General features: G+C 50.1%; 1 protein-coding gene across 1 annotated transcript in view; it reads left to right on the top strand.

Moving 5' to 3' along the window:
- Positions 1–9,354, top strand: part of pkn1a (protein kinase N1a) — a 197,017-nt gene extending 187,663 nt beyond the window's left edge. Inside the window, exon 22 of the mRNA XM_072564263.1 lies at positions 8,948–9,354. Within this exon, the coding sequence (XP_072420364.1) occupies positions 8,948–9,151 (204 nt within the window). The 3' untranslated portion in view covers positions 9,152–9,354. The remainder of the gene's footprint in view (positions 1–8,947) is intronic.
- Positions 9,355–14,884: the final 5,530 nt, after the last annotated feature.

Raw genomic sequence — 14,884 nt, 5'->3', positions numbered from 1 at the left:
GTCCTTGAATGGTATCTTGTAAATAAGCTTAGTTTTGCTGGTTGTATCTATTGGATCCTTTCAGTTCATTAGTCGCTGGTTAAGCGTGTTGGTAGGTTTATGGGCTACCATGAAGCCAAGTTGTCTGAGTAGTCTGGAAGTCATTTCTGATATGCCTTTGATGTAAGTTTGTGCGGCTATAGTTTTTGGTTGCATTGTATTTGCTTGTTTGGTTTGTTTCTGAGGAATCAGTGGATTGTGTTTACTGGGTACCCAGTTTTCTTAATAATGTAGTATCGATATTTTTCTTCTGCAGTTTGTAGTTCTTGGGTGCTGCAGTGTGGTGTAGATCGTTGAAATAATGTCTTGATGCAGCTCTGTTTGTGGATGTTGGGATGATTGTTTCTGAAGTGAAGTATTTGGTCTGGGTTTGTTGTTTTTCTGTAAATGCTGGTTTGAAGTTCTCCATTAGCTGTACGTCCAACTGTCACATTTAGGAACGGGAGTCTGTTGTTGTTCTCCTCCTGTTTTGTGAATTTGGTGCCTGTCAGGATATTGTTGATGGTGTTGTATGTTTCCTCCAATTTGTTCAGGTTTGTGATGACAGAGGTGTCGTCCATGAAGTGGACCCAAAGTTTGGGTTGGGTAGACGGGAGGGCAGCTTGTTCAAGTCTCTGCATTACTGCTTCCGCTATGAGCCCTGATATTGGGGATCCCTGGGTGTTCCATTGACTTGTTTGTTGGTTTTGGTATTGAATGTGAAGTGGGTGGTGAGGCACAGATCCAAGAGCTTGAGGACATTGTCTTTGCTGATGAAGTAGGCGCTGTCTGGTGTTTGTGGTCCTGGTTTTCCTAGTAGTGATGCCAGTGTTTCTTTGACCAAGTCAATGTTAATTGATGTGAAAAGAGCTTTAGTGTCAAAGGAGACCATTATTTTGCCCTCTTCTATCTTGGTGTCTTTGGCGGTGTTCCGGAATTCCTGGGTGGAGTGGCGTGAATCTTCAGTTAGGTATTTTAGTTTTGGGTGGAGTTCTCTGGCTATGCTGTATGTTGGTGTAGCACGTAGGGAGACTGTGGGGCTGAGGGGGCACCAGGTTTGTGTATTTTTGATAATCCGTGATGTGTTAGATCCATCTGGTTTCATATTCTGGAAGTCTGTCCTGTTTAATTCTCCTGATGTTTTGTGTCCCTGTTAGAAAGGATGAGATTCTGTTTAGAATAGTTGTGGAGTCAGGTCTATCACCACCTGCTGGTAAGTGTCAGTATTTTCAAACAGCATTTGCCTATTTATTTTACTTTTATTTTTATTTTAAACAAATCCAGCTGTCTTAAAAAAGCAAATGCTCTGCTTGCAGATACCGACATTAGGTGCCTGAGTCAGGGAGAATTGGGTCTGGGTGGGTTACTCTTCAGAGGGTCGGTATGGATTTGTTAGGCCAAATGGCTTGATTCCACACTGGAGGGAATCTAATCTCATCTAATCACTGGCTTGTACAGCCACAACATGACCTCCCAACTCCTGTACTCACTACTCTGACCAATAAAGGAAAGCATACCAAACACCGCCTTCACTATCCTATCTACCTGCGACTCCACTTTCAAGGAGCTATGAACCTGCACTCCAAGGTCCCTTTGTTCAGCAACACTCCCAAGGGCCTTAATGTATAAGTCCTGCTCTGATTTCCAAAATGCAGCTCCGCACATTTATCTAAATTAAACTCTATCTGCCACTTCTCAGCCCATCTGGTCCAGATCCTGTTGTAATCTGAGATAACCCTCTTTGCTGTCCCCTACACCTCCAACTTTGGTGTCCTCTGCAAAATTACTAACTATTCCTCCTATGTTCACATCCAGATCATTTATATAAATGACAAAAAGCAGTGGACCCAGCACCGATCCTTGTGGCACACCACTGGTCACTCCTCAAGGGCTTTGTTTGGTTTCTGTTTCTTAAACCTTCCACATCCTCCCTTTTCTTTTAACTAAACTTACAATATCTCTCGTCATCCAAGGTTCCCAAACCTTGCCACCCTCATCTTTCAGGAATATGCTGATCCTGAACTCTGGTCAACCAACTTTTAAGACTCCCACATTGTCAGATATGGATTTACCTTCAAACAGCTGCCCCCATAGAATCATGGAATCCTAGAGTGCAGATAAAGGCCATTTGGCCCATCGAGCCTGCACTGACACTCCAAAGAGCATCCCACACACTTGTGCTCTCCCGTAACCCTGCATTTCCCATTGCTGATCTGCCAACCTGCACACCTCTGGATACTCTGGGCAATTTAGTCTGGTCAGGCCACCTAACCTGCATGTCTTTGGACTGAGAGAGGAAACTGGAGCACCCAGTGAAAACCCACACAGACACTGTGGAGAATGTCCAAACTCCACACAACTCCCAGATTTTTCCAGTTGCTGTTTAATATGATTATAATTAGTCTTTGCCTAATTTACCTTTCCAAAAGATGGAGTGGAGATGGTAGGTGGGTGGTGGTTTGGTGGAAATCGGTTGAACATGATATTGAGGCCTGAAGGCTGCAGAGACAGCGATATTGGCTGGGGAATGCAATGGTGTGTTGACATGGCAGGTGACAGCAAGCTGAAAACATAGTGTGGTGTTCTGCTGAAATGCAGCACAAGCTTCAAGGTCAGAACCTCATTTTCCATTTGCAGCCTTCAGGACTCATTAGCGAGTTTGAACATTTCAGGTCCTGATGACCTTCTCCCATGTCTTTAGCCCACCTCCCACAGCCTTGTCATCATATGGGTTTCAACCACAAATAATCCATTGTCAGTCATTAATGGTCCCCATTAGCAGCTTTCAATTCCCCCAGGCTGATCTTTACCCACTTCTTTATCTGTCTCTCTCTGTCTCTCTCTGTCTCTCTCTGTCTCTCTCTGTCTCTCTCTGTCTCTCTCTGTCTCTCTCTGTCTCTCTCTGTCTGTCTGTCTCTCCCTCTCCCTCTCTGTCCCCCCCCCCCCCCCCCGCGAGCTCCATCTCCACCTCCCATTTACTCCCCCCATCACCCCACTTTCAGCAGAGATACCAGCCTTTTCTTTGTCTGAAATGTTAACTCTGCTTTCTCTTCACAGATGCCAACAGAGCTGCTAAGTTTTTCCACCAATTTTTGTCTCTATTTCTAAATTTTGAACGTCTGCAGACCTTTAGTTTTGTGTTATCCTTTCCCATAACCAGCTGAAAACTTACACAGTTCGGATCATTGTTCCCAAAGTGTTCTCCCACTGAAGTTTGACCACTCGACTAGGCTCCATTCCAAGGTCCAATATGGCCCTTACCCCCCCAGCTGGATTCTCCACACATTTGTTTCAGAAATCCCTCCTGCATGCACCTAACAAATTCTGCCCTAACTAAGGGAGTCCTTGTGAAAGTTGGGAAAATTAAAATCACCACACCTCTGTTTTTGCATCTTTCCATAATCTGTTTACACACCTGCTCCTCTAATTCCTACTGGCTATTGGGAGGTCCATATATAACCCCCTCGTAATGACTGCAGCTTCCTTATACCGAAATTCTCCCCAAGTTGCCTCACTGGATGAATCCTCTGTCATGTCGTCTCTTAGTACTGCTCTAGTACCAATCTCCTCCCTTTTCCCCATCTGTATTCACATCATTACCTTTCTAAGTATTCATCTGATGCTGTCTTCAATGCCTCAGATGATGTCTCTACCACCTTTCCAGGGCGTGCATTCCATTTGACTGGCTGTTCATGCCAGCCTTGCTTCACTTGCCCATCAGTTTAAAGCCCTGCTCTCGTCCTCTTCACTTGTTAACAAGCGAAAACAGCTTCTCCTTGTGTACTCTGTCCAGCTGCTCATGGTTTTATAAACCTCAATCTGATCTCTCTATCCAAGGGAAACAGTCCCAGTTTCTTCAATCTGTCCTCGTTGATGAAAATTCTCATTCCTGGAAACATTCTGGTACATTGTGTTTGCACTCACTCCCGTTTATTTGCATCCTTCCTGTGACATGGTGCCTGTAACTGTCCATAATACTCCAGCAGAAGTCTAATAAGTGTCTTGTATAAGTTCAACATCACTTTCTTGCTCTTGTGGTCGAGGTGTTTCTAATATAGCTGAGAACACAGTATGCTTTACTTATTGCTCTCTCCATCTAACCTCCTACCTTCGATAATCTATGCCCATTTACATCGTGGTCTTCTGCTGCTGCACCCCCTTTACAATTTACCCCCCCAGTATTACATGGTCCCAGTATACCCACAGGTGAAGTACTGTGTGTTTGTCACACCATCGGAAGGACACACTTGCACTGGAGAGAGTGCAGGGGAGATTTGCCAGGATGTTAGCTGAGATAGAAAGTCTCCACTATGAAGAGAGACTGAAAAGGCTGGGTTTATTTTCCCTGTGGGAAGAGGCCTACATTGTGAGAAGCAGATTGAGGTGTCCTTTGGTCTCCTCAGTTGCCCTTGGAAATGGTTTCTCTCTCTGTTTGCTGTATCTACCCCCCCTCATGATTTTGTCCACAAATCTCCTCTGGAACCACCTCCTCTTTAAGGAGAACAGCCCCCAGCTTCTCCAATCTATCCCCATAATTGAAGTCTCTTGTACCTGGAACTCATTTGGGTAAACCCTTTCTATGCTTGCTTTTTTGTTTTGAAAGGGCAGTGCAGAGTACTGGAGTGCTATGAATATTGCTTGTCACTTACTAGCCCAAAGCTGGCTGTTGTCTAGGTCATGCTGATTCCTGAGGAAGGGCTTCTGCCTGAACCGTTGATTCTCCTGCCGCTCGGATGCTGCCTGACCTGCTGTGCTTTCCCAGCACCACACTCTTGACCTAGGTCATGCTGTATGCAGGCACAGACTGTGGTGGTGTTAGAACGATAAATATCTCTGCCCCCGGACCAAGTGCCCCAAACCCACTCATATTCAGTCATTTCATTAACCTTTCTTTTTGCCCTTTTTGCTGTTTAGCAGCTTATAGAATACTTTTTTGGTTGCCTTTTTATGGATGCAAAACTTCCGTTGCTCTCTTTCCTCCTCCACCTCCTGTATTGAGCTTGGCTTTTCCCTGTTTTATAAACTGACTTTGATCAGATGCCCCTTTTGCTGCTTCATTTTATTCTCGTTGTCAGTAACCCAGGCAGCTCCAATGTTGGTGGTACCTCTGCCCAAAGATTATTGCAATGTTCCACTTCTAACTTGGCTGCAAACAACAAACTGGACATGAACCAGATGATTACTGTTTGGGAGAGGGATGCTAGGAAGCACTTTCACATCAAACCTGGTAAGAGGTTTTGAACAGAGACCTAGGAGTGCGGGTTCATAGCTCCTTGAAAGTGGAGTCTCAGGTAGATAGGATAGTGAAGAAGGCGTTTGGTATGCTTTCCTTTATTGGTCAGAGTATTGAGTACAGGAGTTGGGAGGTCATGTTGCGGCTGTACAGGACATTGGTTAGGCCACTGTTGGAATATTGTGTGCACTCCCTGCTATAGGAAGGATGTTGTGACACTTGAAAAGGTTCAGAAAAGATTTACAAGGATGTTACCAGGGTTGGAGGATTTGAACTATAGGGAGAGGTTGAATAGGCTGGGGCTGTTTTCCTTGGAGCGTCGGAGGCTGAGGGGTGACCTTATATAGAGGTTTACAAAATCATGAGGGGCATGGATAGGGTAAATAGGCAAGTTCTTTTCCCTCGGATGTGTGAGTCCAAAACTAGAGAGGGGAAATGTTTAAAAGGGGCACCGTTTTCACACAGAGGGTGGTACGTGTATGGATTGAGCTGCCAGAGGAAGTGGTGGAGGCTGGTACAATTTAAAAGGCACCTGGATGGGTATATGAATAGGAAGGGTTTGGAGGGATATGGGCCGGGTGCTGGCAGGTGGGACTAGATTGGGTTGGGAAATCTGGTCGGCATGGATTGGTTGGACCGAAGGGTCTGTCTCCATCACTCTAAATGACCATTGCTGCTGGAGCAATTCTTAATTTTGGACATGATATGAAGATCCATACTTGTTAAGCAATAGTATTAAGGGAAATGGACCAAAAGAGGACTTCAACCACTGGTCAGCCATGATCTCATTGAATTGTGGAACAGGCTTGGGGAGGGCTAGATCACGTACTGCTGTCCCCATATACCTTGACAAAAATATAGATATGAGATTTTGATGTTCATGCTTTGTTCAGGTATAATAAGCATCTGTTGGTTCTAAGTAAGCGTCACTTGACCCAAAGAGCAACATAGCCCTAGAACAGGCCCTTCAGTCCTCTAAGCATGCAGCAACACATTTTGCCCTTCCATACTGTTATGGACCAGGCCAGACTGTCTCAAAGTATTTGAAGAAGGTAGCCTCGAGCCTAACTTTATCTTATTTTAAAGGGAGATGTGAAGTTGGGTGTTCCACGTGGAATGCAACTGTCAGACAACTCAGCTTTGAGCAAAAGACCGTTTATTTAAACACTACATACAAACAAAAGTGGCATTTAGAATAACCTGACTATTTGAAACCGTAACCAAATACTCAATACAGTAACTTAACTAGTTAACTGTTCTAACACAGTAACCTCCCAATAACATACCCCTCGGTAAAAAGGTAGATTCACACACACAGATTCTTACAGGCAGGAGGGAGCAACACCCAGAGAGAGATTTCAGAGAGAGTCCGAGGAATCCTTTCCTGATGTTTGCAACCCTTCTGGACTCCAACATCTTGTGACTCCTACAGCTTAAAAAAAAAATCTAGGAAAGCCTGACCTGGGAGAACTGGCCACTCCTCTTTCATTGTTAAACTGTTTTTTAAAAAAAAAATCCAGCTTCCTAGACCTCTTTCGCACCTCTGCGTTTATGACTTCTCTTCAAAAAAAAAAGAGGACAAAGTAAAGTGACAGCATCATCACAATACTAAAACTGTCTTCCGTTACAGGATCTGTCTCCCTCTCTTCCCTTCCTGTTCAGGTATTTGTCCAGGTGCTTTGTGAATGCTGCTGTTGTGGCCGAACATTCCAGGCACCCATCACCTTTTGTGTGAAAGACCCACCTTGTACGTCTCTCTTAAACACACATGCACAAGCCCCATTTCCCCTACACCATGACCCTGTGTCCCCTCGTAACTGATCCCTCCCACAGTGGGAAAAGCCTCCGACTTACTGCTCTATCCATGCCATTCACAATCTTATTCAGGTCACCCCTCAACCTCCTGTGTTCCAGTGAAAACAAACCAGTCTGTCCAACCTTTCTTCATAACTAAAATCCCCATAGCTGGCAAACGTCCTGGTAAACCTTTTCTGGACCCTCTCCAGAACATGTACATCCTTCTGATGGTGTATGAAATATTCCAGGTGTGGCCTAGCTAAAGTTCTGTGAAGCTGCAGTATCACTTCCCTATCCTTATCCTCAATGCCCCTTCCAGTAAAGGCAAGCAGGCCTGAGGCCTCTTTTACTACCTTCTTTACCTGTGCTTCTACCTTCAGATATCTGTGGGCCGGTTCACCCAGATCCCCCCCTCAGTGTTCTGCCAATCACTGTATCATTTCCACCTGTACTTGACCTTCCAAACCACACCACCTCACATTTGTTCAGACTAAACCCCATCTGCCACTTTTCTACCCATGCCTCCAACTGACCTATATTCTGCTTTTAGGATCTCATCCCAATACTGACCTTATGTCACTAGTACCAATAGATACCATGACCACTGGCTGTTCACCGTCTCCTTCCACAGTGTCCTGTACCTGCTCTGAGACATCCAGAACCCTGGCAACAGGAGGCAACATACCATCCTGGAGTCTAATTTGCAGCCAGAGAAATGCCTATCTAATCCCCTTCAGATTGTATCCCCTAAAATTACAGTATTTCTCTGTTTATCTCTCCCTTCCTCTGCAACAGACCCAACTCTGGTGAACTTGGATGCTGCTGTTATGCCCTAAGAGGCCATTCCCCTGAACAGTATCTAAAGGAGCCAATGTAGATTATCTTACTAATGTTTTGGAAATGTTTTGCCGAGGAATAGTCAGAGGTGATTCCTGAACTGTACTGCCAAGTAGTCAGAGGGGTCAAAACAATGACTGCAGATGCTGGAAACCAGATTCTGGATTAGAGTGGGGCTGGAAGAGCACAGCAGTTCAGGCAGCATCCAACAAGCAGCGAAATCGACGTTTCGGGCAAAAGCCCTTCATCAGGAATAAAGGCAGTGAGCCTGAAGGGTGGAGAGATAAGCCAGAGGAGGGTTGGGGTGGGGAGAGAGTAGCAGAGAGTCGAGTTTGTTTCACGATCGGCCATTTCCTCCTGGCTTGGATCACAAAGTACATCTGAACTGTTCTTCAGGGTCAGTTACATGTAGTTAAGAGAAGACTCAATGACACAAATTACTTAAATATGAACACTTATTAAATAAATAAATAAATAGAAAGGCAAAACGCAGAACGTTTCCCTCCCTTCTGCCCATCGGGAGCTGCTGAATCAATGGCTCTAACCTTCCTTGCACTGATTACAATCGAGCTCTCGGGGCGAGTCCAACAATTCAGGACAAAGCGCTCACTCTCCTGCAGTATCATGAGCTACAAAGACAGAGAAAGAAGTTGACAGCTGTTTTCGGCAAATACGGGAACATGAGTCACCCATCAGAGGGCTGACACAAGATCATGCAGCTTTCACATACCCTCACCAGTTCTAACCTGTCCTATACAACGTCCTGCATAGTCTGCAATGTGACCTCCTCTTTATAAATGCCAACAACAATCCTCTTGAGATGTTAACTCTAATTTCTCTTCACAGATGCTGTCAGATCTGCTGAGCTTTTCCAGCGACGTGTGCTTTTGTTTGCTGTCAGTAATACACCTCTGATTTGCCACGGCTGTGTCATTATGTCACACCATGTCCAGGGCACCGTAACAGTTCCCCCTTCCCAGCAGTTTGCTGTTTTATTTCCATTGTGATGCTCTTCTCCAAACATTTGTTGTTAATACCCGTTTTGGAAACGTTATTTTGCAGGAGATAGATTGGCAAGCCTTGCTGGCCAAGAAAGTGAAGCCACCTTTTGTTCCCACCATCCGTGACCGGGAGGATGTCAGTAACTTTGACGAGGAGTTCACCGCAGAGGAAGCAACACTGACCCCGCCACGGGAGCCCAGACTTCTCACTGACAAGGAGCAGATTATGTTCAAGGAGTTTGATTATGTCTCAAAATATTGTTAATGTTCTTCAACTGCCTTGTCCAGTAATCATTCTAGTCACTGGTTTTGTATTTTCAAATCTTGAAAGCAGCCTGTCTGTGGAGCTATGCTCAGAAATGTCATGCAATCCCTCTGCTTTTTTTTTCAAAAAAGCTTTTATTTATATATTTTTTGACCAATCTTACTTTTTTTATACTTCTTCTATAAAAAAAACTTAACAAATTAAGATTTTGCAAACAAATGTAGCCTTGGGCGCTCTCTGTCAGGTCACACTGTCACTCTGCTGCAGGCAGGACGTCCCTGTCCCCCTCACCCCCCGCTCCCACGATTATATCACACTGTCCCCTCACCCCCCGCTCCCACGTTTATATCACACTGTCCCCTCACACCCCGCTCCCACGTTTATATCACACTGTCCCCTCACCCCCCGCTCCCACGTTTATATCACACTGTCCCCTCACCCCCCACGTTTATATCACACTGTCCCCTCACCCCCCGCTCCCACGTTTATATCACACTGTCCCCTCACCCCCCACGTTTATATCACACTGTCCCCTCACCCCCCGCTCCCACGTTTATATCACACTGTCCCCTCACCCCCCGCTCCCACGTTTATATCACACTGTCCCTGTCCCCTCACCCCCCGCTCCCACGTTTATATCACACTGTCCCCTCACCCCCCACTCCCACGTTTATATCACACTGTCCCTGTCCCCTCACCCCCCGCTCCCACGTTTATATCACACTGTCCCCTCACCCCCCGCTCCCACGTTTATATCACACTGTCCCCTCACCCCCCGCTCCCACGTTTATATCACACTGTCCCTGTCCCCTCACCCCCCGCTCCCACGTTTATATCACACTGTCCCCTCACCCCCCGCTCCCACGTTTATATCACACTGTCCCCTCACCCCCCACTCCCACGTTTATATCACACTGTCCCCTCACCCCCCGCTCCCACGTTTATATCACACTGTCCCTGTCCCCTCACCCCCCCGCTCCCACGTTTATATCACACTGTCCCCTCACCCCCCGCTCCCACGTTTATATCACACTGTCCCCTCACCCCCCACTCCCACGTTTATATCACACTGTCCCCTCACCCCCCGCTCCCACGTTTATATCACACTGTCCCTGTCCCCTCACCCCCCGCTCCCACGTTTATATCACACTGTCCCCTCACCCCCCGCTCCCACGTTTATATCACACTGTCCCCTCACCCCCCACTCCCACGTTTATATCACACTGTCCCCTCACCCCCCGCTCCCACGTTTATATCACACTGTCCCCTCACCCCCCGCTCCCACGTTTATATCACACTGTCCCCTCACCCCCCGCTCCCACGTTTATATCACACTGTCCCCTCACCCCCCGCTCCCACGTTTATATCACACTGTCCCTGTCCCCTCACCCCCCGCTCCCACGTTTATATCACACTGTCCCCTCACCCCCCGCTCCCACGTTTATATCACACTGTCCCCCTCACCCCCCGCTCCCACGTTTATATCACACTGTCCCCTCACCCCCCACTCCCACGTTTATATCACACTGTCCCCTCACCCCCCGCTCCCACGTTTATATCACACTGTCCCCTCACCCCCCGCTCCCACGTTTATATCACACTGTCCCTGTCCCCCTCACCCCCCGTTCCCACGTTTATATCACACTGTCCCCTCACCCCCCGCTCCCACGTTTATATCACACTGTCCCCTCACCCCCCGCTCCCACGTTTATATCACACTGTCCCCCTCACCCCCCGCTCCCACGTTTATATCACACTGTCCCCTCACCCCCCACTCCCACGTTTATATCACACTGTCCCCTCACCCCCCGCTCCCACGTTTATATCACACTGTCCCCTCACCCCCCGCTCCCACGTTTATATCACACTGTCCCCTCACCCCCCGCTCCCACGTTTATATCACACTGTCCCCTCACCCCCCGCTCCCACGTTTATATCACACTGTCCCTGTCCCCCTCACCCCCCGCTCCCACGTTTATATCACACTGTCCCTGTCCCCTCACACCCCACGTTTATATCACACTGTCCCTGTCCCCTCACACCCCACGTTTATATCACACTGTCCCCTCACCCCGCTCCCACGTTTATATCACACTGTCCCCTCACCCCCCGCTCCCACGTTTATATCACACTGTCCCCTCACCCCCCGCTCCCACGTTTATATCACACTGTCCCTGTCCCCCTCACCCCCCGTTCCCACGTTTATATCACACTGTCCCTGTCCCCCTCACCCCCCGCTCCCACGTTTATATCACACTGTCCCTGTCCCCCTCACCCCCCACGTTTATATCACACTGTCCCCTCACCCCCCGCTCCCACGTTTATATCACACTGTCCCTGTCCCCTCACCCCCCGCTCCCACGTTTATATCACACTGTCCCTGTCCCCTCACCCCCCGCTCCCACGTTTATATCACACTGTCCCCTCACCCCCCGCTCCCACGTTTATATCACACTGTCCCCTCACCCCCCGCTCCCACGTTTATATCACACTGTCCCCTCACCCCCCGCTCCCACGTTTATATCACACTGTCCCCCTCACCCCCCACGTTTATATCACACTGTCCCCTCACCCCCCGCTCCCACGTTTATATCACACTGTCCCCCTCACCCCCCACGTTTATATCACACTGTCCCCCTCACCCCCCACGTTTATATCACACTGTCCCCTCACCCCCCGCTCCCACGTTTATATCACACTGTCCCTGTCCCCTCACCCCCCGCTCCCACGTTTATATCACACTGTCCCCTCACCCCCCGCTCCCACGTTTATATCACACTGTCCCCTCACCCCCCGCTCCCACGTTTATATCACACTGTCCCCTCACCCCCCGCTCCCACGTTTATATCACACTGTCCCCTCACCCCCCGCTCCCACGTTTATATCACACTGTCCCCTCACCCCCCGCTCCCACGTTTATATCACACTGTCCCCTCACCCCCCGCTCCCACGTTTATATCACACTGTCCCTGTCCCCTCACCCCCCGCTCCCACGTTTATATCACACTGTCCCTGTCCCCCTCACCCCCCGTTCCCACGTTTATATCACACTGTCCCCTCACCCCCCGCTCCCACGTTTATATCACACTGTCCCCTCACCCCCCGCTCCCACGTTTATATCACACTGTCCCCTCACCCCCCACGTTTATATCACACTGTCCCCTCACCCCCCGCTCCCACGTTTATATCACACTGTCCCCCTCACCCCCCACGTTTATATCACACTGTCCCCTCACCCCCGCTCCCACGTTTATATCACACTGTCCCCCTCACCCCCCACGTTTATATCACACTGTCCCCCTCACCCCCCACGTTTATATCACACTGTCCCCTCACCCCCCGCTCCCACGTTTATATCACACTGTCCCTGTCCCCTCACCCCCCGCTCCCACGTTTATATCACACTGTCCCTGTCCCCCTCACCCCCCGCTCCCACGTTTATATCACACTGTCCCTGTCCCCCTCACCCCCCGCTCCCACGTTTATATCACACTGTCCCCTCACCCCCCGCTCCCACGTTTATATCACACTGTCCCCCTCACACCCCGCTCCCACGTTTATATCACACTGTCCCTGTCCCCTCACCCCCCGCTCCCACGTTTATATCACACTGTCCCTGTCCCCTCACCCCCCGCTCCCACGTTTATATCACACTGTCCCTGTCCCCTCACACCCCGCTCCCACGTTTATATCACACTGTCCCTGTCCCCTCACCCCCCGCTCCCACGTTTATATCACACTGTCCCTGTCCCCCTCACCCCCCGCTCCCACGTTTATATCACACTGTCCCCTCACCCCCCGCTCCCACGTTTATATCACACTGTCCCCCTCACACCCCGCTCCCACGATTATATCACACTGTCCCCTCACCCCCCGCTCCCACGTTTATATCACACTGTCCCCCTCACCCCCCGCTCCCACGTTTATATCACACTGTCCCCTCACCCCCCGCTCCCACGTTTATATCACACTGTCCCCCTCACACCCCGCTCCCACGATTATATCACACTGTCCCCCTCACCCCCCGCTCCCACGTTTATATCACACTGTCCCCTCACCCCCCGCTCCCACGTTTATATCACACTGTCCCCTCACCCCCCGCTCCCACGTTTATATCACACTGTCCCCTCACCCCCCGCTCCCACGTTTATATCACACTGTCCCCTCACCCCCCGCTCCCACGTTTATATCACACTGTCCCTGTCCCCTCACCCCCCGCTCCCACGTTTATATCACACTGTCCCCTCACCCCCCGCTCCCACGTTTATATCACACTGTCCCTGTCCCCTCACACCCCGCTCCCACGTTTATATCACACTGTCCCTGTCCCCTCACCCCCCGCTCCCACGTTTATATCACACTGTCCCTGTCCCCTCACACCCCGCTCCCACGTTTATATCACACTGTCCCCTCACCCCCCGCTCCCACGTTTATATCACACTGTCCCCCTCACCCCCCACTCCCACGTTTATATCACACTGTCCCTGTCCCCTCACCCCCCGCTCCCACGTTTATATCACACTGTCCCCTCACCCCCCGCTCCCACGTTTATATCACACTGTCCCTGTCCCCTCACCCCCCGCTCCCACGTTTATATCACACTGTCCCTGTCCCCTCACCCCCCGCTCCCACGTTTATATCACACTGTCCCCTCACCCCCCGCTCCCACGTTTATATCACACTGTCCCCTCACCCCCCGCTCCCACGTTTATATCACACTGTCCCCTCACCCCCCGCTCCCACGTTTATATCACACTGTCCCCTCACCCCCCGCTCCCACGTTTATATCACACTGTCCCTGTCCCCTCACCCCCCGCTCCCACGTTTATATCACACTGTCCCTGTCCCCTCACCCCCCGCTCCCACGTTTATATCACACTGTCCCTGTCCCCTCACCCCCCGCTCCCACGTTTATATCACACTGTCCCCTCACCCCCCGCTCCCACGTTTATATCACACTGTCCCCTCACCCCCCGCTCCCACGTTTATATCACACTGTCCCCTCACCCCCCGCTCCCACGTTTATATCACACTGTCCCTGTCCCCTCACCCCCCGCTCCCACGTTTATATCACACTGTCCCTGTCCCCTCACCCCCCGCTCCCACGTTTATATCACACTGTCCCTGTCCCCTCACCCCCCGCTCCCACGTTTATATCACACTGTCCCCTCACCCCCCGCTCCCACGTTTATATCACACTGTCCCCTCACACCCCGCTCCCACGTTTATATCACACTGTCCCTGTCCCCCTCACCCCCCGTTCCCACGTTTATATCACACTGTCCCCTCACCCCCCGTTCCCACGTTTATATCACCCCCCGCTCCCACGTTTATATCACACTGTCCCTGTCCCCTCACCCCCCGCTCCCACGTTTATATCACACTGTCCCCTCACCCCCCGCTCCCACGTTTATATCACACTGTCCCCTCACCCCCCGCTCCCACGTTTATATCACACTGTCCCCTCACCCCCCGCTCCCACGTTTATATCACACTGTCCCTGTCCCCTCACCCCCCGCTCCCACGTTTATATCACACTGTCCCCTCACCCCCCGCTCCCACGTTTATATCACACTGTCCCCTCACCCCCCGTTCCCACGTTTATATCACACTGTCCCTGTCCCCTCACCCCCCGCTCCCACGTTTATATCACACTGTCCCCTCACCCCCCGCTCCCACGTTTATATCACACTGTCCCCTCACACCCCGCTCCTACGTTTATATCACACTGTC

The sequence above is a fragment of the Chiloscyllium punctatum genome, chromosome 46 (genome assembly GCF_047496795.1).
Source record: "Chiloscyllium punctatum isolate Juve2018m chromosome 46, sChiPun1.3, whole genome shotgun sequence".
NCBI classification, from domain to species: domain Eukaryota; kingdom Metazoa; phylum Chordata; class Chondrichthyes; order Orectolobiformes; family Hemiscylliidae; genus Chiloscyllium; species Chiloscyllium punctatum.
Note: the sequence above shows the minus strand (reverse complement) of the source record. Positions and strands in the feature narration are given on the sequence as shown.